At 43.9% G+C, this 23,122-nt stretch overlaps 1 protein-coding gene across 1 annotated transcript in view; it reads left to right on the top strand.

Moving 5' to 3' along the window:
* The window catches only part of tsg101a (tumor susceptibility 101a), a 37,861-nt gene extending 15,017 nt beyond the window's left edge, over positions 1-22,844 (top strand). Inside the window, exons 6-10 of the mRNA XM_084334866.1 lie at positions 148-205; positions 1,529-1,623; positions 9,142-9,344; positions 11,517-11,756; positions 17,462-22,844. Of these exons, the coding sequence (XP_084190992.1) occupies positions 148-205; positions 1,529-1,623; positions 9,142-9,344; positions 11,517-11,756; positions 17,462-17,551 (686 nt within the window). The 3' untranslated portion in view covers positions 17,552-22,844. The remainder of the gene's footprint in view (positions 1-147; positions 206-1,528; positions 1,624-9,141; positions 9,345-11,516; positions 11,757-17,461) is intronic.
* Positions 22,845-23,122: the final 278 nt, after the last annotated feature.

Below are 23,122 nucleotides of genomic sequence, written 5' to 3'. Positions count from 1 at the left end.
CTGCAGAATCCCTTTCCAACCCCCAGCACCAGATGGCGCTCACGCTCCACATACACCTGGGGAATAAGAGAGGTTTTGAATGTGTTTACATGTCTGTGTTCCCACGTGATCTCAGGCCTGAACTTGTCTCCTGCTCTCCTCCCTCAGCCTCCTACATGCCTGGTATGCCCGCCGTGTCTCCCTATGGACCCAATCCCACACCCGGGTAAGACTCCCAGGCAGAGGCCTCCGTGACTCACCTCACTCAGTCCCAACAACCCCCTGTTTCAGCGCCGTTTAGTTTAGTTTTCTCAGTTTATTTTATCAGGGACAGTGCATATCAATCAACAGTTTATACATTTATAAATTAATACAAATTAAAACTGTAAATATGCCAACATTAGCAGGGTTGCTAGTTTTCCGTTGTAGTCCCTGGGCTAGATGTTTAAGCCAGAAAAGAAACAGAAAAATAGAAGGACATTAAAGCTAATATAAAAACAGTTTAAAACATATTCTGTACATTCACTCTCTAGGCATTCGTGCATCTATAAAAAAAAAAAACAGTGTACAGGGACAAATCAAAGCTATACATGTATAAACACTGTATAGGCAGGCACACATATACATAATCGTGAATCGCATAACTACATAATCACAATAAGTCAGGCTAGTAGGCAAGCATACGGGGGCTGGGCAGCTGGACTGCGACGTGACGTGCTAATGGTCATGGTCATGGTCACAGACCTGATTTTGTAACAGCCATGATTTGAGTCGCTCTGGTGTTGACGTCACTGTTGCTCATACCTCGTAAACGGCTTTAGAAAAACAACGAGAAGCATTCCTACCATAAATATAGTTTTTAATGTTTATAGAACGCAAGTTACAAACGTCCCTTGGCAGGTACCGGTACTATGCAAAAAGAACTCTTGCCGTGAACACACCGGGGTTTTCGATCCGATCGATTTAACTCCTGACAAACAAGACGTGTCCAGTTACTGTTTTAAGGTTTGAAATGAATGTAGCGCTGGATTTTTGTGACATGAATAATGAAATTACTATTAGACAATAGAATAGAAGTACTTTATTGATCCAGAGGGAAATTCAGCACCACTGATCACTCACAATGAACATTCAGGTAGTAAAGATACAAAAATCAAAGATAAGAATAAGAGTACAGTCAGAGATATACATTATAAAATATGTATATACAGTCCAAGAATATACAGTATATACAGTAAGAATGTGCAGGAATGTACAGGAAGATATACAGGGATCTGGACAACTTGCTCCACACATTACAATAACATTTACAATAAGTGGCTGTATGAAGGACGTCTCTCCTTCACAATAAAAGTGGCTGTATGAAGGACGTCTCTCCTTCACAATAAAAGTGGCTGTGTGAAGGAGTCTCCTCCACATGCAACAGATCAGGCACACAATACTTGTTTTCCAATGGAATATGGAATGTTTATTTTCCCAACGTACACCCAGACGTATTATGGTTGTTGTGTAGAAGCTGCTCATTGATTATGTATTTATACCTTCTCAGTGGCTACCCGGCATACCAGTACCCTGGAGGAAACTCGTACCCAGCCACAGCTGGCCCTGCGCACTACCCTACCCAGACTCCTGTCTCCGCAGTCGGTATGTATTACAGTGCATAGCATTCTGGGTATTGTAGTTGTCTCGGCCAGAATATGCATTCCGTCATAGTGTAAATGGTGCATTTATATAGCGCTTTTATCCAAAAACGCTTTGCAATTCGCTCCTCAACATTTTACCCAATTCACACACCGACGGTGCCGACCTGCTCATCCGGAGTAGTTAGGTAGTTAGGGGTTAAGTGTCTTGCTCAAGGAGGAGTGGGAATGGAACTGGGAACCTGTTCTAGGTTGTAATCGGTGCTCGACCGGCTATAAAAGCTTATATAGTCTCATCTAAACAACCAAACTAATTTAAAAAGGTTTGTTCACTTGCATTGCAGACCAAGTGACTAGATTTACATGTTAGATCTTCCCCAGTAAATGTACTGAGGGTGGACAGATAATGTTGATATTTAAACATAAAAAATACAATACATAATAAATGTATTCATGATAATCACGCAACATGAAAATCATGTGGCGGGTCTCATTTCTGCCCAAGCGCAACTCCAGCCATAATATCTATGGCTCCGGCAGCTAGCAACGCTCAGTTAATTTCGATACTCTTATTTTGAAAATCCTGTGTGTCGTGACTCATATCCGCTCGGCTCACAACACAGCAGTACTCGTCTCAGTAGCAGCAGTAGCGTCTGGAACGCGGACATTGAAACAGAGCAAGGATAGTGTGCCTATTTCGCCACCCAAAACAAATCCCTGCTGTTTTATTCCGCAACGGGTCAAATGCATCTAACATGCTTTGCAATCCTCGCCATTCCTTTATGACCACGTCATGTTTAAGACCGGAATTAACGTTACGTTAGCGTAAGCTAACAACAAGCTAAAACCCTGTTCAGAGCGATAGAGAACAGCAGAGTGGGGACTGGGAAGGGGGGGGGGGGATTCTCCCTTCTGTATGTGTGTGCGTTTGAAAAAATCATATGAAGTCCAGACGAGTATATTATATTGATAGTAAATGTACTGAGGGTGGACAGTAGGGCTGCAACGATTAGTCGACATAATCGACAACGTCGATTATAAAAAAATCGTCAACGAGGAATTGTTGCGTCGATTAGTCATTAAAAAAAAATATATATATATATATATTTTTTTTTGCGCTACCTATCTTTGTGAAAGTGGCTTTTCAGCTCTGGTACAGCCAGCTGAAGACTTCTTAGCTTAACATAACATACCGACAGTGAGTTTGGGGGAACTAATGCGATAACTGGGGATGTTGTTTGGTCCTGACAAGAGTCTCAAAGCAACTCTGAGGTCATGCTCAATGTCCAATCTGTTCCTCTGCTCTGTCTTCAGCTGGACCAGAGCTGAAAAGCCACTTTCACAAAGATAGGTAGTGCAAAAAATTAAAATACAAGATTTTGGCCTGTGCTACAAAACTATCAGCCTCTGTAGCACCAGTGCTATGTGCAAAAAAAGTTAACGTACAGCCCTGCCCTGAGTCTAAGGTAAGGACACATTTAAATCACAGAAGTGTAACGTTAGTCTATTGGAACTGTATACAGTTATCGACACGTTCTTGAAGATGAATCGTTTTATTTTCGGTCTTTGTTTACAGATAAATCAAAAGCACACGTGTGGACTTTCAAAAGGAAAAGAAAAAATCACAAATGTACATATTCAAAGTAAGCTCACACACAAAATCAATGACAGAAAAAAGGAATAGGCTGAAGCACATGCTTATTTTTGCCTATCCTTTACAATTCTTAAAAACTAAATAATACTTTAATATAAGAAAGAAACATTTTAAATATGCTGCAAGATGCACATGCTTATTTTTGCCTATCCTTTACAATTCTTAAAAACTAAATAATGCTTTAATATAAGAAAGAAACATTTTAAATATGCTGCAAGATATAATTTTCTTCTTTTTCTTTAAGAGGAAAAAAAGAGAAAATAAATGTTTGATGTTTTACTCAAAACTGTACTCCTGAATTATTGTATCCTTCAGGGCCTTTTTAAATCTCCCCTGAGAGGTACACAACTTCAACCCGTCACTAAGACTATTCCACAATTTAACTCCCAAAATTGAAACACATCTAGCTTTTACATTAGTTCTTACCTTTTTATATGTTTTAAGAATACACAACCCTCTTAAATTATACTTTCCTTCTCTTGGTTGAAAGAGACATTGAATACAAGCTGGTAGGTTCTTACTCTTAGCACGAAAAAAGATCTCCAAGGTTTTTATGTAAACCATATCTACAAATTTTAATGTGCAGGACTTTATAAATAATGGATTTGTCGATTCAAGATAACTATTCTTATTTATTATTCTAATAGCTCTTTTCTGTAGTTTAATAATAGGATCTATATTTGTTTTATAAACATTTCTAGTTCTAGTTATAGCTGCTTATTATCTTTGTGCTTACAATAATCAAAAGGTATGGTACACAGTTGGTCTCACCCTCTGTGCCATTATCAGCACAAAATATGTCCCCATATGATCAAATCGACGTTGATAGATTATACATATTAAAAAAATATTTGGGACGGTTTACATTCACCTTGGGACGCTTAAAACTATATTTCGGGACGGTTCTGGGACGGTGGTGAAAAAAGTTAGTCTGGAGCCCTGGTCTGCAGTAATGTCGGAGTCAGAGATTTTATTTGCCATGTATGGACGAATCCACATTGGAATACAGGGATATAGGGGAGAGACAGTGGCTCAGGAGGTAGAGCGGTTGTCTGCAGTAATGTAGGAGTAAAATAGGGGAGAGACAGTGGCTCAGGAGGTAGAGCAGCTGTCTGCAGTAAAATAGGGGAGCGACAGTGGCTCAGGGGGTAGAGCAGCCGTCTGCAGTAAAATAGGGGAGCGACAGTGGTTCAGGAGGTAGAGGTAGGTCGTCTGGAGTAAAATAGGGGAGCGACAGTGGCTCAGGAGGTAGAGCAGCCGTCTGCAGTAAAATAGGGGAGCGACAGTGGCTCAGGGGGTAGAGGTAGGTCTTCTAGTAATCGGAAGGTTCCCAGTTTGATTCCGACCCCTCCAGGCAGCATAGGGGTGTGGCCATTTCTTGATTCTAAGATGCATCACGATGCAGACGTGGACGTTTCTGCATCGATGCAGTGATGGAACATAATCGATTATTAAAACTTTTTTTTAAACTCTCGCTAGCTTTTATGTTCTTTTACAATGTAGCACTTTGGGATTTGCTCCACAACTATAAAGTGCCCTACAAATATATTATTATTATTATTATTATTATTATTATTATTATTATTATTATTATTATTATTATTATTATTATTATTATTATTATTATTATTATTATTATTATTTTGATCCACTTTTTCTCCCATTTTCTATATTTTCTCCCATCCCAATTTCGTATCATCCAATTCAACCCTCCCCTGTCAAGGACGCTGTTTCTTGCCTCCCACAAGCCGGCTGCAATGTGGACTAAAGGCCTCTACATGCTACAGCAACTTCAAAGCAACTGCAACACAACATCGGCGCGATTTCAGCGCGGTTGTTTTAGAGGGTCTTGTAGACTGTGTTGCTTGGACGTTGCGTACATGTCCCCAGAATCTAATCTGAACAACCGTTGCGTTGATATTGCGTAGCAGTGATTGGTTGGTTAGCGAATGGGGGCGGGGCTGTCATAGAATAATATTAGTCCCGCAGAGAATAATATCCTCCATTGTTGAAGCCAGCGTTGACGCTAAATAATCAGCGTCACATAGCTCGCCTTTTTCTGAAAACCCAAGCACATATTGTTCCATAGCATACGCCTTCAGTTGATCATGACAAATCCTCTCTTACCTTGACGATTAAAAAGCCTCCATAATTTAGTAAATAAAGATGTAGCCAGCCAGCTAGCATTGGGTCTATTCAAAATGCTAGCTACATAGCTAACCAAGTAAATACAATGGTATCCGTCCTGAGGTAACGTTAAATACAACGTTTGCTAGTCGAAATGACTGGACACACACAGGGACAAGTTAAACATCAATCAAGTAATTTATTCCAATAGGTAGTTTGAGCTGCATGTGAGCCGAGGTCCTCTCCATTGGAAACGAATGATGTTACGGTAACGTTAGCTCGAAAAGCACAGAAAGTGAAGCTGCTAGCAACAGACACTATAACACTTCCGGTCGGGGGTTTTCAAAATAAAAGAGCGACGTCTAAAATCACCGGAAATACGTTTATTTTGTACATTATCCAAAGTTAACACGAACCTAAACTAACTTTAGATTAGTTTAGGTTCGTGTAACGTTAGATATTGTAAAAAATAAACGTATTTACGGTGCTTTTAGACTCGCTCTTTTATTTTGAAACCCCCCGCCCGGAAGTAAAAATTATGCTTATTTTTCTGCTTTTATCAATGGGTTGGTTGAGAAGGGAAGCGTCATCTATCTAGGGAACCTAGCTACATACGGGGTACAATGTTACATAGGCTGCGCGTTGATTTTGCAGAAGCATAAAGGTAGAGTGTCTGCAACACCGTTGCTTTGTCGATGTTGTGTCGAAGTTGCTTTGAATTTGCTGTAGCATGCAGAGGCCTTAAGTCATACATAGCACGAGTCCCCTCCGGTACTCGAGGTAACAGCAGTCGCATCTTTTCACCTGCGCAGCTCGATCTCTCAGTGGCGAGGAGTAACGCGTGGGAGGCTCACGCTGCCCCCGACACTTCCTGCTTCTACTGCGCAGGCGCACCAACCGACCTGTAGGAGTCGCTGTCCACAACGCCCGATCCCCACCCATCAGTTTCCCACCCCCTAATACGGCCAATGTGTATTAGTAAGGACGACCAGCTAAACTGAAAGCAAATGTGGAGCGCTGGGCTCGAACTGACGAGCCCAGCGTCTCCAGCATTTCGTGGCGAGCGCCTTGCCCACTACGCCACGTAGCCGCCCTTATTATTATTATTATTATTATTATTATTATTATTATTATTATTATTATTATTATTATTATTATTATTATTATTATTATTATTATTATTATATTGTTAAAGCTAGTGCTCTGGTCATGCATCCACTCAACCCATAGAAAATACAGCATCAGGCTATTCTAAAAGTGTTGATACTAATAAAATGGAGTAAAGACCCATTTTTAACAGCTGGGTATCGAGATACCAGTTTCTAGTATCTGTGTATCATGATGCAACACTAGTAAAGACATTTATTTTGCCATTCTGATTTAAAAACGTTCTAAATAAAAGTTATTTTATCTGACTACTTGTATTAATTGATGAAAAAGTAGCCATGTGCAGTAATATAGATTATAAAATTGAGGATGTAATATATTATTGAGCTGCGTCGTAGAATCAAATTGCATCGTGAGGCCAGTGAAGATCCACAGCTCGACTGTAGACGTGTTTTTGTTTCTCTGCCTTGTGAACTCAGCCGCCGGCCGGCGCAGATTATCAAAGAAATGCCAGACATTTGCCCAATTAATCGGTCGACCACTACTTGTCGTAACGTTTCATGCGTCAGTTTCTCAACCGGTGCGTGAATATGAATGTTCAGTCACGGAGGTTACTCAGGGGTCCACATAAAAGAATATCTTCCCATCCTATGGCCTTTAGTTGACCCCTGACCTTCTGAGCGAGTCCCTGGCTGCTCTGTGTGTGACCGCGGTGGAGCGCTGGGCCTTCTGCGCGAAGCTGCCTGGTGTAACCAGAACCAGGGCATTAAAGGCCAAAGGTCGTCGCGGACCGACGGGGGGGGGGGGGGCTGTCCGCAACCTTCACCCAAAAAACCACAGCGCTAAATTTAGCACGGAACGACAAATTCTCATTCACCCTGATCCGGGGTCAGGGCACTCGCAGGGATTATCATCCGGGGGAAACGTTACAACTGTTCCAGGATCGGTATGCGAGGGAAGCTTCCCCCGCCGGGGGCCTATATTTAGAGGGGTGGCGAGGAGATAAGGTTGCCGGGAGACACTGTGCTCTTGGGCTTAGATTAACGGTGACATTTTACCCTGCTGACTGCAGCCGCCGGTACATACGCCGGCCCCCCTCCCACTGTCAGCCCCTCTGTTGCAGCCTGTAGCCGGCCCCCCTCCCACTGTCAGCCCCTCTGTTGCAGCCTGTAGCCTGTAGCTGGCCCCCCTCCCACTGTCAGCCCCTCTGTTGCAGCCTGTAGCCGGCCCCCCTCCCACTGTCAGCCCCTCTGTTGCAGCCTGTAGCCGGCCCCCCTCCCACTGTCAGCCCCTCTGTTGCAGCCTGTAGCCGGCCCCCCTCCCACTGTCAGCCCCTCTGTTGCAGCCTGTAGCCGGCCCCCCTCCCACTGTCAGCCCCTCTGTTGCAGCCTGTAGCCGGCCCCCCTCCCACTGTCAGCCCCTCTGTTGTAGCCTGTAGCCGGCCCCCCTCCCACTGTCAGCCCCTCTGTTGTAGCCTGTAGCCGGCCCCCCTCCCACTGTCAGCCCCTCTGTTGCAGCCTGTAGCCGGCCCCCCTCCCACTGTCAGCCCCTCTGTTGCAGCCTGTAGCCGGCCCCCCTCCCAATGTCAGCCCCTCTCTCTGGGGCCACACAATGATGGGGACACATCATGGACGTCTTGCTCTTTAAGTGTGGAAGGGATGCATGCCAGGCGGTCATGGAATAGGGTAGAAGAGAGACTGACATACAGCCTGATCTCGTGGGAGAATAGTTGGTCTATGGAAAGGACTAATTGGGATCCTAACATGTCATTACGAATCACATTTAATAAATGTGTAATGCTGTAATGCTGTAGGCAAAAGAGCCCGGCTTGGTGTTGCGCTTTGTTTACTTTTTTTGTTTTTGGTCTGACGTGTGGGTTGGAGTTTAGTAAGTTATTATTATTATTATACTGCGAGTCTCTCCAGACCTCTCGGAGCCTGAGGTGTGACCAGCAGCAGCAACCCCTCCCCCCATCTATACTGTACCCACTGCCATCCAATAATACACACAGCAGACAGAAGCAGGAAGTGTAAACAAAGCACAGCACCATGTTGTTGTTGTCTCTTCTGCCTAGAGGCCACTGTTTGACTCCTCCTGCGCTTCACATGGACTCATCATCATCACGCTGTCTCTATTGTTGACCTTGTACATTTATTCCTTTCTACTTTCTCCTACTCTCCTCTCTTCTCACCCCCCTCTTTTCTCCTCTTTTCCTCCCCTCTGTTCTACTCTCCTCTACCCTCATCTACTATCCTCTTCTCTCCTCCTCTCCCTTCCCTCTCATCTCTCTTCCCTCTCCTCTGTCTTCTCCTCTCCCTCTTCTCTCCTCTCCTCTTCTCCTCTCCTCTCTCCTCCTCTCTGCTCTGCTCCTCTCTCCTCTCCTCTCCTCCTCTCCTCTCTCCTCTCATCTCCTCTCTCCTCTCCTCCTCCTCTCATCTCCTCTCCCTCCCCACCCCTCTTCTCTCCTCTTCTCCTCTCCCCTCCCCACCCCTCTCCTCTCTTCTCTCTTCTCTCATCTCCTCTCCCTCCCCACCCGTCTTCTCTCCTCTTCTCTCCTCCTCTCTTCTCTCCTCTCCTCTTATCTCCCCACCCCTCTCCTCTCTTCCCTCTCCTCTCTCCTCCCCCTCTCTCCAGGCCCTAGCAGAGACGGTACCATCGGCGAGGACACCATCCGTGCGTCTCTGATCTCTGCGGTGAGCGACAAGCTGCGCTGGAGGATGAAGGAGGAGATGGACCGGGCGCAGGCCGAGCTGGACGCGCTGAAGAGGACGGAGGAGGACCTGAAGAAGGGACACCAGAAGCTGGAGGACATGGTCTCACGGCTGGACCAGGAAGTGGTGAGTCTTACCACCTCTGCTGGGTAGAATATCTATTGAGATACCTATTTATTCTTACCGTATAATAAATATCTATCCACATCGGTCTGTACATACCTGCATATGATCCTTTTTACATATCTGTAGATACTATATCTATATCTGTACATATCCCTTACCTACTCTTACTAGTTACGCTGCTGGCCAGTATGACTTACTACTATAGTGTCTTTATACCTGTACCACTGTACATTACGAGTTAATACCATAGTGTCTTTATACCTGTATCACTGTATATATTAATACTACATAACAACTCTGTACATACATCACCTGTACATTGTATATTACTGTTGCACTTTACTGTTACATTTGCACTCTGGTTGGATGCCAAACTTCTTTTCAGTGTACAGTACTTGTGCTGCATGATGACAATACATTTGAATGTAATCTTAAAACCTGTTCCACCCCAGGTGAAAATCTGCATAAAATGTATACCTAGGTAAATGGAATATTGCTCCACTTCTACAAGGGCTATTTGCATATTCTTGGTATCTAGGAACATCTATGGACCTCAATGAATGTATTCTCAGTGTCAGAAATATTGTGTCTATTACTAGGCTTGCTTAAATTGTGATTAAACAAAGGAAAATATTAATTATGATTTTTCTTTTCATATTTGACAGTGAATAAAACCATGATAATAATGACCAAACTTAAAAAACTGCCACTGAGCTCATTCAGTACCCTCTTGAGATCATGTGTACAAAAGATCTAAGGAAATTAATAAAGGGAAGATGATCAAATTGAAGGTTTTGTATATACAGTACTGAATTCTCCCATCCGGACCAATGCAATTTGAAATATTATTATAGAATATAGAATATATGCTTATACATTACCTTATTATAGCCAATTCGCACATTTATATATATATACATATACCGGTAGTATCTTTCAAATGGCCGAGTTCAATTTGGATATAGTATCACCAGGCGTGCATAATAACATATACTGATATTTAATGTAATCGACTGTACTTTTTTATTTCCCCCACAGTGTAACCATTTTGTAACTCATTTCAGATCTAATTCTTCCTACATGATTACAATAGTGTGGAGAAACTGACTGTGTTTCAATATTTGTCAAAAACGTTACCTTTTGTAGCTTATTATCGCGAATCATAACAATTATTGATATGATTCATTCAGAACGCTGAACTTTGAAACACCATAGTGGACCACAGGAAGTGTAGAACGGAGAAATTCCAACACTGAACGATAGCTAGCGAGGTCCTCTTCAAAATGGCAGCAAAAATATTCCAATTCCCATGGTTCAACATTTCCATTTCCGCTTCCGGGTCAAAAAACAAGTGGAAAATAAAAACTTAAAATGATATAAATACACTTTTAACCTATTGCTAAACTATTGCCAACCTAACGTTTTACATTCTACATGTATTTGTGACATAGTAGTGATAATAATACTTGAAAACGGTTGATTTTAAAATCACAAATTATTTTGCATCTTTATAAAAATATTAATATATGATAATAATGTCAAAAGGGGTCGGTACCGTCCCTGTGGGGTGGAACAGGTTAATGTGGAAGAATGCTTGGCGCTCTGAGGAGGCCACTGACACGGCCAGCGTGAGGCGCTGTCTTCCCTCTGGGCTGTCTAGAGACAGTCCTTACATTGTTGAGGCGCTGTCTTCTAGGGCTGCACAATTCTTGCTAAAATGTGAATCACGATTTTTCTCCAAGAATTTAGATCACGATTCTCTCACGATTCTTATTTCTTCAATAAATCATTTATTGCACTCTTTCTTAAACAGACAACATAACATATATCAAAGTGCTTGACTTAAACTTAAACATAACATTTATGAAAGTGCTTGACTTAAACTTAAAAGTATATTGTAACATACAAAATAACAAGTCAGAATCGTCATCATTTAAAAAAGTTAAGTAAAAAGTAAAACTTATTTTTTATTATTATACATTTTTTGTGAAATTTGAAAAAAAAAATTAGTACTAGTAGGTACAATCTAGTAGTTTTAGTTATGTAAAAAATAGAAATATGCTATATTTCTGTTAAAGATTGTGTGTGTTTCGGTGACCCTGCCAGGCGGAGGTGGACGGGAACATTGAGCTGAAGATTGTGTGTGTGTGTTTGTTTCGGTGACCCTGCCAGGCGGAGGTGGACCGGAACATCGAGCTGCTGAAGAGGAAGGACGAGGAGCTGAGCGAGGCGCTGGAGAAGATGGAGAACCAGTCGGAGAACAACGACATCGACGACGTCATCGTCCCCACGGCGCCGCTCTACAAGCAGATCCTGAACCTGTACGCCGAGGAGAACGCCATCGAGGACACCATCTTCTACCTGGGGGAGGCTCTGCGGCGGGGGGTCATAGACCTGGAGGTCTTCCTCAAGGTGAACACACACACGTATACACAAAGTCTTTTTTACTCAAGTACTTGACTCATTCAGCGCCAGGGGTCACTGTTTACCTGTCAATGGGGGAGACTGCGAAACTTGCCAGTGCTTAAAATATATGAAATATTATAGCTATGGATCTAATAACACCGTCGATTGTCAGTGAGTTGTTTCTGGTCAACATGCAAAAAATCGATTGTTTTTTCATCCGTACATTTCCGTTTTATACCGTTTTGAATATGAGTATAGTTTGGGTGATTCTTAGTAATCCCAGGAAAAGACGCGATAATAGCCCTTTAGTGAAATCCAGTTATCACGTTGTAATTTTTCGCCTGATTATCGAATCTTCCTGAAATCAACGCTAGATTATCGTTATTATCCTTCCTCATGCACCCATGAAATGGGGCTTGGACCCCCCCCCCCCCCGCCACCAACGGTAAACAACACATACACATACACAAAAAGAATCCAATTATCTGATCGCCATTCCAAGTACTGGTCGCGGAGGTCCGTCCCACGTTGTCCGGCATTGCATATGGGGGGGGGGGGGGGGGCGCTAGTTGATGCATCGTTGTATACGCTCGTCCTGCCGGAGTATTTAAACCCCGCCCGCACGGCTCAGCTCCGCCCAGAAAACAAACAACATTGTTTCAAATGGAGTGCAATAGTGGTCGAAGGCGTTAGAGGGCGGTATTGACTGTCTGACAGCTCAGACACATTCAGAACAGTATGCACAGGCTGCCCAGATGAATTATGAATGGCAATAACGAATAAAAGAAATAACGATTAAAACCCGAGATATCTCGGGTTTGGCGCCCAGAGCATGGCGAGTTAACCTGGGATATCTCGGGTCTGGCCCTGAATGTGTTAAGGACGATTTCGAGTTACTTGTACTTTACGTGAGTATTTTCATTTTAGGGAACTTTATACTTTTTGGGAGACGTCGAGCGAACAAACAAACATACATACATACATACATACATACATACATACATACATACATACATACATACATACATACATACATACATACATGCATGCATGCAGAAACATCACAATAAGTCAAGAACAAAACAAGAACACCATAAGGATTTGCACCACAGGCAATGTGGAGGAGAGGATCCTTATAAGGGCCATTCAAGGGGGGATCTCCCTTCTTGGATGTCGGTGATAGTAGTGTTGCAGTAAAAACAGTTGGTAAGCATGCACTCATATGTGTAGTGAAACACAGATGAGTGCATGCGATAGCAACTGAACATTTTGAAAGATTAAAGATAGAGCTGATAGCGGATCTATTTGAGGCACAGGGGCGGCGCAAAGAGGGTCGCGTCCTCCCGGTCTTAATCATGGGACATTCAACACTCCGGTCATCACTACGAGACAGCCGGAGACAGGGGGGCATGCAGAGAGGGTCGCATCCTCCCGGTCTTCATCACGGGACGTCCGACACTCCGGTCATCACTCCGAGACAGCCACTCGCAGGGAGACAGGGAGACAGGGAGACGGGACAGGCGTTAGACAGCTTGCGCGATTGTGATGGGCGGACATAGCAATAGATACAAGTGGTAGGCATATATGTGAATAGAATAGATATATGAAGTAAGCATATTATGTGAATAGAATAGAAGTACTTAACCCAGCAATGAAACCACGTTGACAGACCACGGACAGAAGACGGTAAGAAGCTGATCCATGGCCTCAGTGGTGCACGTAGAACTGCAATCTTGGCCAAGACCCTGAGACATCCACCACCTTGGTCAGCACTATGAGACAAGCACGAGAGTTCCCATGTATGGATACAGGATGAGATACAAGACAATAGCTCAGGGCCGTATGCCCCGTGGGGGCAGGAGAAGTCACTCAGAAGGGTCAGCACTAGGGATGCCCCCCGGACCCCGGTTTTAAACGGGAACCGGTACTATATTAGAAAATACCGGAGTATTTATAAGCTCCGACGTCCTCGGTACTGCTATCGATACTCTAGAGAAATTATTATTATTATTATTATTATTATTATTTAAAAGTTGCAAACGATCTATCCTCTCTCTGTCTCTGCACGAGAAGCGAGCCACAGCGAGTCATTATTACACACACTCCTCGCGAGTCGCTCGCTAGTAGTGCTACATACGGGTACTCCTTAATGAAAGTTCTCCGTGCTGAAGCGCGCTGCACACAGACACAGACAGCTCTGAGTTTGCATGCACCGTGACTCGTGATGGCGGATAGAGCGAAGCGTTCTAAAGAAAGTATGGATATACAACGCACGTTGCCACAAGTGCAACAAAACATTTGCCAGTAAGGGTGGCAATACGAGCAATTTATCAAAACATCTGTTGGCAAAACATGATATTAGTGTGCAGAAATGCGCGTATTCGACTGCCTTGCGCGCAGTGTTCCATCTGCATCCACGTCCACTGCCGCCGGTAAGCCAAGATACGGAGTTTCCTAGGCTAATAACGAATTATTACAAATAGGCTAATAAACTAAATAATTGTTTAGCTACAAATACTACAATCTAAACTTTTTATAGATCGTCAAGCTGAGGCGTCAGCCACCAATGTGTCCCAGGCCAGTGAGCCCAGGGCCACCACACATCCTTCCCTCTACCTCCCTCCACCACCCAAAGTCCTTTCACCCTAGCAGCTAGAGGAAGGATGACAGAGGATAGGGTGAACGAGTGTCACAGTTCTGTTAGCCTTTTGCATTTGTTGTTTATTATAAAAAGTCTATAATTCAGAGTCAGACACATTTAAAACATTGTTGCTGCTGTTGCTGAAGAAATTATATTCATTTATTATATTTATTTATAAAGTTATATAAAAGAACATTGCTGCTGCTGTTGCTGAAGAAATTATATTTATTTATAATACTTATTTATAAAGTTGTATTTATAAATAATAAAGTAATGTTGATTCTGTTCTTAATTAATTGTCTTTTTTTCTTGCAAAAAAAGAACCAATAAGAACCGATAAGAGTATCGATAAAGTACCGAACCGTTAAGCAGTATCGATAAGAGTAGTAGTATCGATAAAATCCTAACGATACCCATCCCTAGTCAGCACTGCAGGCCAGACAGAAGACGGTATGAAGCTGTTCCATGGGACCGGTTGAGACAGAGGTTAAGAGGTTCTCCCATGTCTGCAGAGAAGCAGACATGGGAGCAAATAGACATCCTAACTAAACTAGACAGATTAATCTAAGGGTCAGTCCCCGACCAGGTGAGATCAGGGTAGGTTGAAGGAGAGCAAGAAAAGATGGGTCTTAAACAGGGATTTAAAAGCTTCGACAGAGCAGGCGCCCCTGACGACGGCAGGTAATTTGTTCCACAGGTAGGGAGCGCGGTAGACAAAGGCTCTGTGGCCGGCGGATTTCTTTTTAACCCTAGGAATCGATAGAAGCCCCGCATTTTGTGAGCGCAGAGCATGAGCGGGTGAGTATCGAGAGATGAGATCGGATAGATAGAGCGGTGCAAGCCCATTAAACATTTTGTAGGTGAGGAGTAGCACTTTAAAGTCAGATCGGGCTTGAATAGGAAGCCAGTGTAGGGCAGACAAAACTGGTGTGATGTGATCAAATCTTCTAGTTTTAGTTAGTATCCGTGCAGCCGCATTTTGCACGAGTTGAAGATTTTTGATGCTTGAATTAGGTAGGCCTGAAAAAAGTGCATTACAGTAGTCTAGACGTGATGAGACAAAAGCATGAATTAGGGTTTCAGCATCAGCCAGAGTTAAAATGGGGTGAATTTTTGCGATATTACGAAGATGGAAGAATGCAATTTTGGTGAATTTTTTTTATGTGCGTTAAATGAGAGGGAGGAATAAAAAATGACTGATGTTTTTTATGGTGGAGTTCTGGGATACATGACCAGTATCAAAGTTGAGGGAGATGTCCTGAAACAGGCCTCTGTGGTTTGGGAGGCCAACAATTAACATCTCAGTTTTATCTGCATTAAGGAGTAGAACGTTTTGCAATATCCACTTTTTGACGGCAAGCAAGCAAGCCTCAAGATTTTGTAATTGAGAGGAATCATTTTAATAGGTATATATAATTGGGTGTCATCAGCGTAAAAATGAAAGGTTTATGCCAAATTTGCGTATGATATTGCCGAGGGGTAGCATGTAAATTGAAAATAGCAAAGGGCCCAGGACAGAGCCTTGTGGGACACCACATTGCACTGGGAGGGTCTCGGATGTTAAATCATTATAGACCACGCAGTGTGTTCTATCAGTTAAATAAAAAACAGAGGTTTTGGAGTTCTGTTCTGTGGAGCCATGAAACAAAACTGGAACTCTTTGGGCCTATGGATCAGCGGTATGTCTGGAGGAAGAAGAATGAAGCATTATGCTGAAAAGAACATGGTGGTGGCTCAGTGATGCTCTGGGGCTGCTTTGCTGCCTCTGGCACTGGAAACCTGCAGCGTGTGGGGGGCATCATGGACTCAGTCAAGTATCAGGAAATCATAGGAGGAAACGTCATGCCGTCTGTGATGAAGCTGAAGCTTGGGGCGTCATTGGACCTTCCAACAGGACAATGATCCCAAGCATACCTGGCTCAAAGTCCACCAAGGCTCGGTTTCAGACGAAGCAATGGACGATTTTAGAGTGGCCATCACAGTCGCCTGACTTGAACCCCCATAGAGAATCTCTGGTGGGATTTGAAGAAGGCAGTTGCCAAACGCACACCAAAGAACATCACTGAACTGGAGGCCGTTGCCCACGAGGAATGGGCTAAGATTCCTCAGGAACGCCGTCGGAAGCTATAGTGTCTGGCTACGCATCACGTTTGCAGCAGGTTACGACGGCAAAAGGGTGCTCTACTAAGCACTGAGATGCTTGTCATGAAGGGGTTGAATAATTTTGAGACTGCAGTAGTCATTAAAAGTAGCATTTTGTGTTTTAATTTGGATAACGACCCCTGTGATATTAGTTTCATTAAACAACTTAAGCAGTTCTTGTGTAATTTGTTTATTGTAAACGGTTGGGAAATTGTATATTTTGCCAAAAAGCCCAATATGCAATAATAATAATTTCGATTGCAACTGTACATACCGGTACCTACATACATACAAACATACATACCGGTACATACAAACACACATACATACATACATACATACATACATACATACATACATACATACATACATACATACAAACGATGCATTTTGGAGTTGAATGAATGAACAACAGGTGCCTTGTACTGTCTTCCATCCCAGCAGGTGTCCTTTCTGTCTCACTGTCTCTCTGTCTCACTGTCTCACTGTCTCACTGTCTCTCTGTCTCTCTGTCTCTCTGTCTCACTGTCTCTCTGTCTCACTGTCTCACTGTTTCACTGTCTCTCTGTTTCACTGTCTCACTGTGTCACTGTCTCTCTGTTTCACTGTCTCACTGTCTCACTGTCTCTCTGTCTCACTGTCTCTCTGTCTCACTGTCTCACTGTCTCTCTGTTTCACTGTCTCACTGTCTCTCTGTCTCACTGTCTCTCTGTCTCTCTGTCTCACTGTCTCTCTGTCTCTCTGTCTCTCTGTCTCTCTGTCTCTCTGTCTCACTGTCTCACTGTCTCACTGTCTCTCTGTCTCACTGTCTCTCTGTCTCTCTGTCTCACTGTCTCACTGTCTCTCTGTCTCACTGTCTCACTGTCTCACTGTCTCACTGTCTTTCTGTCTCTCTGTCTCACTGTCTCCGTCTCCTCTTGTCGTGCAGCACGTGCGTCTGCTGTCCAGGAAGCAGTTCCAGCTGAGGGCCCTCATGCAGAAAGCACGCAAGACTGCTGGCCTCAGTGACCTCTACTGACCCCGGACCAGCCCAGCCCACACACACACACACACACACACACACACACACACACACACACACACACACACACTCTCTCCTCTACTGACCCCGGACCAGCCCACCACACACACACACACACACACACACACACACACACACACTCCTCTACTGACCCAGGAATCCCCCCAAACAAACGAACACACACACTCCACTACGTGCACACACAAACACCATCTCTCTCTCTTTCTTTCGCTCTCTCTCTTTCTCTCTCTGTCAATCCCTTCTTCCACATCTCTTTCTCTCTGTACAGATCTCCATCCCCTCCCTCACTCCTGTTTCTCTCTCTCTCCCTCCACCCACACATCTCTCTCTCTCTCTGACTCTGACTCTGACTCTCTGTCTCTCTCTCTCTCTCTCTCTCTCTCTCTCTCTCTCTCTCTCTCTGTCTCTGTCTCTGTCTCTGTCTCTCTCTCTCTCTGTCTCTCTGTCTCTCTCTCTCTCCTCTCTCTCTCTCTCTCTTAACCCCCTGTGAAGGTTACTTTTGACCAGCCACTTCACAAACACAGAATGAATAAAACCTTGAGGGAGAGAGATAATGAACATGTGACCTGTCTTTGACCACAGAGAGAGAGAGACAATGAACATGTGACCTGTCTTTGACCACAGAGAGAGAGAGAGAGATAATGAACATGTGACCTGTCTTTGACCACAGAGAGAGAGAGACAATGAACATGTGACCTGTCTTTGACCACAGAGAGAGAGAGACAATGAACATGTGACCTGTCTTTGACCACAGAGAGAGAGAGATAATGAACATGTGACCTGTCTTTGACCACAGAGAGAGAGAGAGAGATAATGAACATGTGACCTGTCTTTGACCACAGAGAGAGAGAGACAATGAACATGTGACCTGTCTTTGACCACAGAGAGAGAGAGATAATGAACATGTGACCTGTCTTTGACCACAGAGAGAGAGAGACAATGAACATGTGACCTGTCTTTGACCACAGAGAGAGAGAGAGAGATAATGAACATGTGACCTGTCTTTGACCACAGAGAGAGAGAGACAATGAACATGTGACCTGTCTTTGACCACAGAGAGAGAGAGAGATAATGAACATGTGACCTGTCTTTGACCACAGAGAGAGAGAGATAATGAACATGTGACCTGTCTTTGACCACAGAGAGAGAGAGAGAGATAATGAACATGTGTCCTGTCTTTGACCACAGAGAGAGAGAGAGAGAGAGAGAGAGATTAAAAATAAAAACATAAAACAAGTATACTTGTTTTTGGCGTTCAACGAAAGGGGCGCCAAAAAAATGAGTATACTCTGTTTTGGCAGTCAATGAGTTAACAGACGTGACGCCGTCGTCGCCATGCCTCCTGGGAAGTCGACAAACAAAGATATTCCGCCCAGGTTTACATGACAGAAACATCCCCTTATTGTACCGTATATACTGTGATTGACATAGAAGACGAGGATCCAGTGACACAGGAAGACATGCGTGTGTCACGTCAATGACGTCACACTGGAGCCACCACCGTTGGGTCTGTGGTGTCTTTCAGGAGGAGACATTGTCCTCCCTGTCACTGGGTCCTCGGAGGCTGCGTTCACACTGGCAAGCTTTACCGCTCAATTCTCATTTATTGCTCCGATCCGATTTTTTGTTTGTTTGGTTGTTCACGTAATTTGTTTCCAGTGTGAACCGGTCACTGCTCCTGAACTGACCCGCGTCCACAAATTAACAATAACGAAGGTGGAGGTAAACGTGGAGGACACTGGAGTCACATGGTTTATGGTTTCATCATGTATAAGTTGAATGCGGTGGAGGCCAGCTAATTAAAACCCACCACCAGCCCTGTATCTGATTGAGGAACACGTACGAAAGTGGCCCAAATAATCATTGGAAACATCTGGGTTCCGTGCGGTTTGTGTTTTGCTCACACTGTCGTGTAAAACAGATCTGAGTCACATATGAGCAAAAGTTGGGCCACTTTCTGTGTGAACCGTCCTTAGAACACTGACCTGGAGTCTGCCGTCTGGCTGCACAGTCTGGCTGACCACCAAGAGTTCAGGAGCTCAGCTAAGTCAGACCTCTTAGCCACTTAGTTATCTCCAAGTCCCCCATAATAACCAAAAGGTTAGCCTCAGATATAAATACCCAGGGGGGGGGGGGCGACCTTTCTGGAAGAGGGGGGCGTGGAGATGGAGCACGGGCAGGAACGCAGGCGTGGCTTTGTGTTCAGCAGGGGATCCATCCAGTACTCGCGTGAGTTAGTGCTTGAGTAATTGTTTAGTGAATCTGTTTTTTTAAGAACGCATCTTAACCCTTTCGCTACCACACTACAGAAGGTTAACCCTTTACTATCACACTACACAGACGGTTAACCCTTTTGTCGTGTGGCAGTGAAATGGGTTAACCTTTCTGTATTGTCGCAGTGAAAGGGTTAACCATTTGGTAGTGCACCAGTGAATGGGTTAAAGCACATGGCAGCCGCAAGAACTAGATATTGCACAGTCACACACAGACACGCACACACACACATTTTATTATGTCTCTCTCTGTGGACATAATGCACAGCAATATATACCTGATGCTTATTGTCAATCAAAACAGTCAATTACCATTTGTAATAATTACATTTACGGCAGCAGGTCTCAATATGTCCGTATCAAAAGTCTATGAACGCTACAATGTTGATGCCACAATTTGGAAATGCGTAAACACGAACCGTTGCTTTGATATTTTTTTAGATTACGCTGAGCTAACACACTTTTCGCGGTAACGTTAAGTGTGCTATCCATGCTCCATCGCTTCCTACAGCAATCCTCGCGTGGCACAAACGGGCACTTCTGGTGGACCACTGGCGTAATGGATTACTCACTAGTAGGGGCGGGAATCGCCAGAGACCTCACGGTACGATACTATCGCGATACTTGCGTCACGATACGATAGTATCGCGATACTAAATATATCGCGATACGCCGAGTATTGCGGATCTTTTTTTATTATTATTTTTTTAATCAAATTTAATTTATTACCTTTTTTCAACTGCAAAGTAAAACTTTGTTAACATGTTTTATCTAATAAAATAAAGTTCAGTCTGCTCATCTCACTTCAAAATGTTTTATTGCAGAACATGGTATTTTCTCAAGCAGACAGATGTCAACACACTGTAATCTGTGTTGCATGTACCTGACCAACTGAACTGTTTGTATTACAGTCATATTCCAACTTAACTGAATGCACATGTGTGTGTAGACTACTGTACTCTTACAGGTATTGAAATGAACATACTTTTTTATTATTATTTTTATTAAAATTTTTATGAATAATTAAATATCGATACTTGGCGTCCCTGTATTGATACAGTATCGCCACGCAAAGTATCGCGATACTACTACGTATCGATTCCCCCCCCCCCCCCCCCCCCCCCCCCCCACCCCTACTCGCTAGTAGCCATGCAGTCCGGAGGATCTCTTCCCCAACAGACTGTTACGAACAGGAATCTGAACTTGCTCGTGCTCGCTTGTGTTTCTTCGCTTGGTTATACTTGGCTGCTATGTGTGTCTCGTTTATCTTTCATCTCTTGCCAGTTCCTCTCTCTTTCTCTCTCGTGTTCTCGCTCTCTCTCCATCTCTCTATCTCTCTCTCTCTCTCTCTCTCTCTCTCTCTCTCTCTCTCTCTCTCTCTCTCTCTCCCTCCCCCATCTCATTAATGTTCAGCGTGAGTTCCTTCATATAGTGTGGGATGCTCAGGCCTCCATTCTGACTGAGTTATCAGTGGGTCAGTCTATGTTCACTAGCCCTGCCCCCAGCCCTGTAGACCAGTGGGTCAGTCTATGTTCACTAGATCAGCCCGGGTTATCAGTGGGTCAGTCTATGTTCACTAGCTCTGCTCTCAGCCCTGTAGACTGGGTTATCAGTGGGTCAGTCTATGTTCACTAGCTCTGCTCTCAGCCCTGTAGACTGGGTTATCAGTGGGTCAGTCTATGTTCACTAGCTCTGCTCTCAGCCCTGTAGACTGGGTTATCAGTGGGTCAGTCTATGTTCACTAGCTCTGCTCTCAGCCCTGTAGAGTGAGTTATCAGTGGGTCAGTCTGTTCACTAGCTCTGCTCTCAGCCCTGTAGAGTGAGTTATCAGTGGGTCAGTCTGTTCACTAGCTCTGCTCTCAGCCCTGTAGACTGGGTTATCAGTGAGTCAGTCTATGTTCACTAGCTCTGCTCTCAGCCCTGTAGACTGGGTTATCAGTGGGTCAGTCTATGTTCACTAGCTCTGCCCTCAGCCCTGCACAGTGGGTTATCATCAGTGGGTCAGTCTGTGTTCACTAGCTCTGCTCTCAGCCCTGTAGAGTGAGTTATCAGTGGGTCAGTCTGTGTTCACTAGCTCTGCCCTCAGCCCTGTAGAGTGAGTTATCAGTGGGTCAGTCTGTTCACTAGCTCTGCTCTCAGCCCTGTAGAGTGAGTTATCAGTGGGTCAGTCTGTTCACTAGCTCTGCTCTCAGCCCTGTAGAGTGAGTTATCAGTGGGTCAGTCTGTTCACTAGCTCTGCTCTCAGCCCTGTAGAGTGAGTTATCAGTGGGTCAGTCTGTTCACTAGCTCTGCTCTCAGCCCTGTAGAGTGAGTTATCAGTGGGTCAGTCTGTTCACTAGCTCTGCTCTCAGCCCTGTAGAGTGAGTTATCAGTGGGTCAGTCTGTTCACTAGCTCTGCTCTCAGCCCTGTAGAGTGAGTTATCAGTGGGTCAGTCTGTTCACTAGCTCTGCTCTCAGCCCTGTAGAGTGAGTTATCAGTGGGTCAGTCTGTTCACTAGCTCTGCTCTCAGCCCTGTAGAGTGAGTTATCAGTGGGTCAGTCTGTTCACTAGCTCTGCTCTCAGCCCTGTACAGCGTCTGTTTGTTGTTCAAGACGGATGACATTCTGGACAGACTTCATTCAACGACGTAAAAAAAAGAAGAAGAAGAAATCGTCTGTTGAATTCTTCCTCCTTGTCTTTTTTCTTTTACTGTCCGACTGTTCTTGAGTCTTTTCAGTTAATATAAATAAAAAAAGAAGTTATGCATTAGTTGGGAGTGTTTGTTGTTCAAAGGAATGAAGAAGTATTGTACTAATCAGAAAGTTAACTTATGTCAAGATTGCAGACAGGTCTCTTTTTAAATTAGCTTTTTACTGAATGCACTTTGAATTGTATGATAGTTCATCTACTGTTGGGTTTTTTTCCTGTTTAGTTTCCAATTCAACAATAGACCACCTGTTCTTTTATATCTGTAGATTTTATGTAAATCAATTGCAATTAAAAGAATTGACGGTAATGACTTGTGTGTGGTTTCTTTTTGGTTGGGATACAGAAATGCTTGCAGTGCAGACGTAAGGTCTAGCGGTGTTCACGTAGTGATGTCACAACTATGGCTGCTACACGCTCATTAGAAAATGTAAATAAAGTATTAATCGACCACAGGAAAAAAGGTAATATATTTACTGATACAAACACAGCTCTCACCACTAGACTAAGACACCCACCCACCCTGATAGAAACACAGCTCTCACCACTAGACTAAGACACCCACCCTGATACAAACACAGCAATAGT

The sequence above is a fragment of the Notolepis coatsorum genome, assembly GCF_963971535.1.
Source record: "Notolepis coatsorum genome assembly, chromosome: 18".
NCBI classification, from domain to species: domain Eukaryota; kingdom Metazoa; phylum Chordata; class Actinopteri; order Aulopiformes; family Paralepididae; genus Notolepis; species Notolepis coatsorum.
The sequence above is the reverse complement of the archived record's forward strand: the minus strand, read 5'-3'. Positions and strand labels throughout refer to the sequence as shown.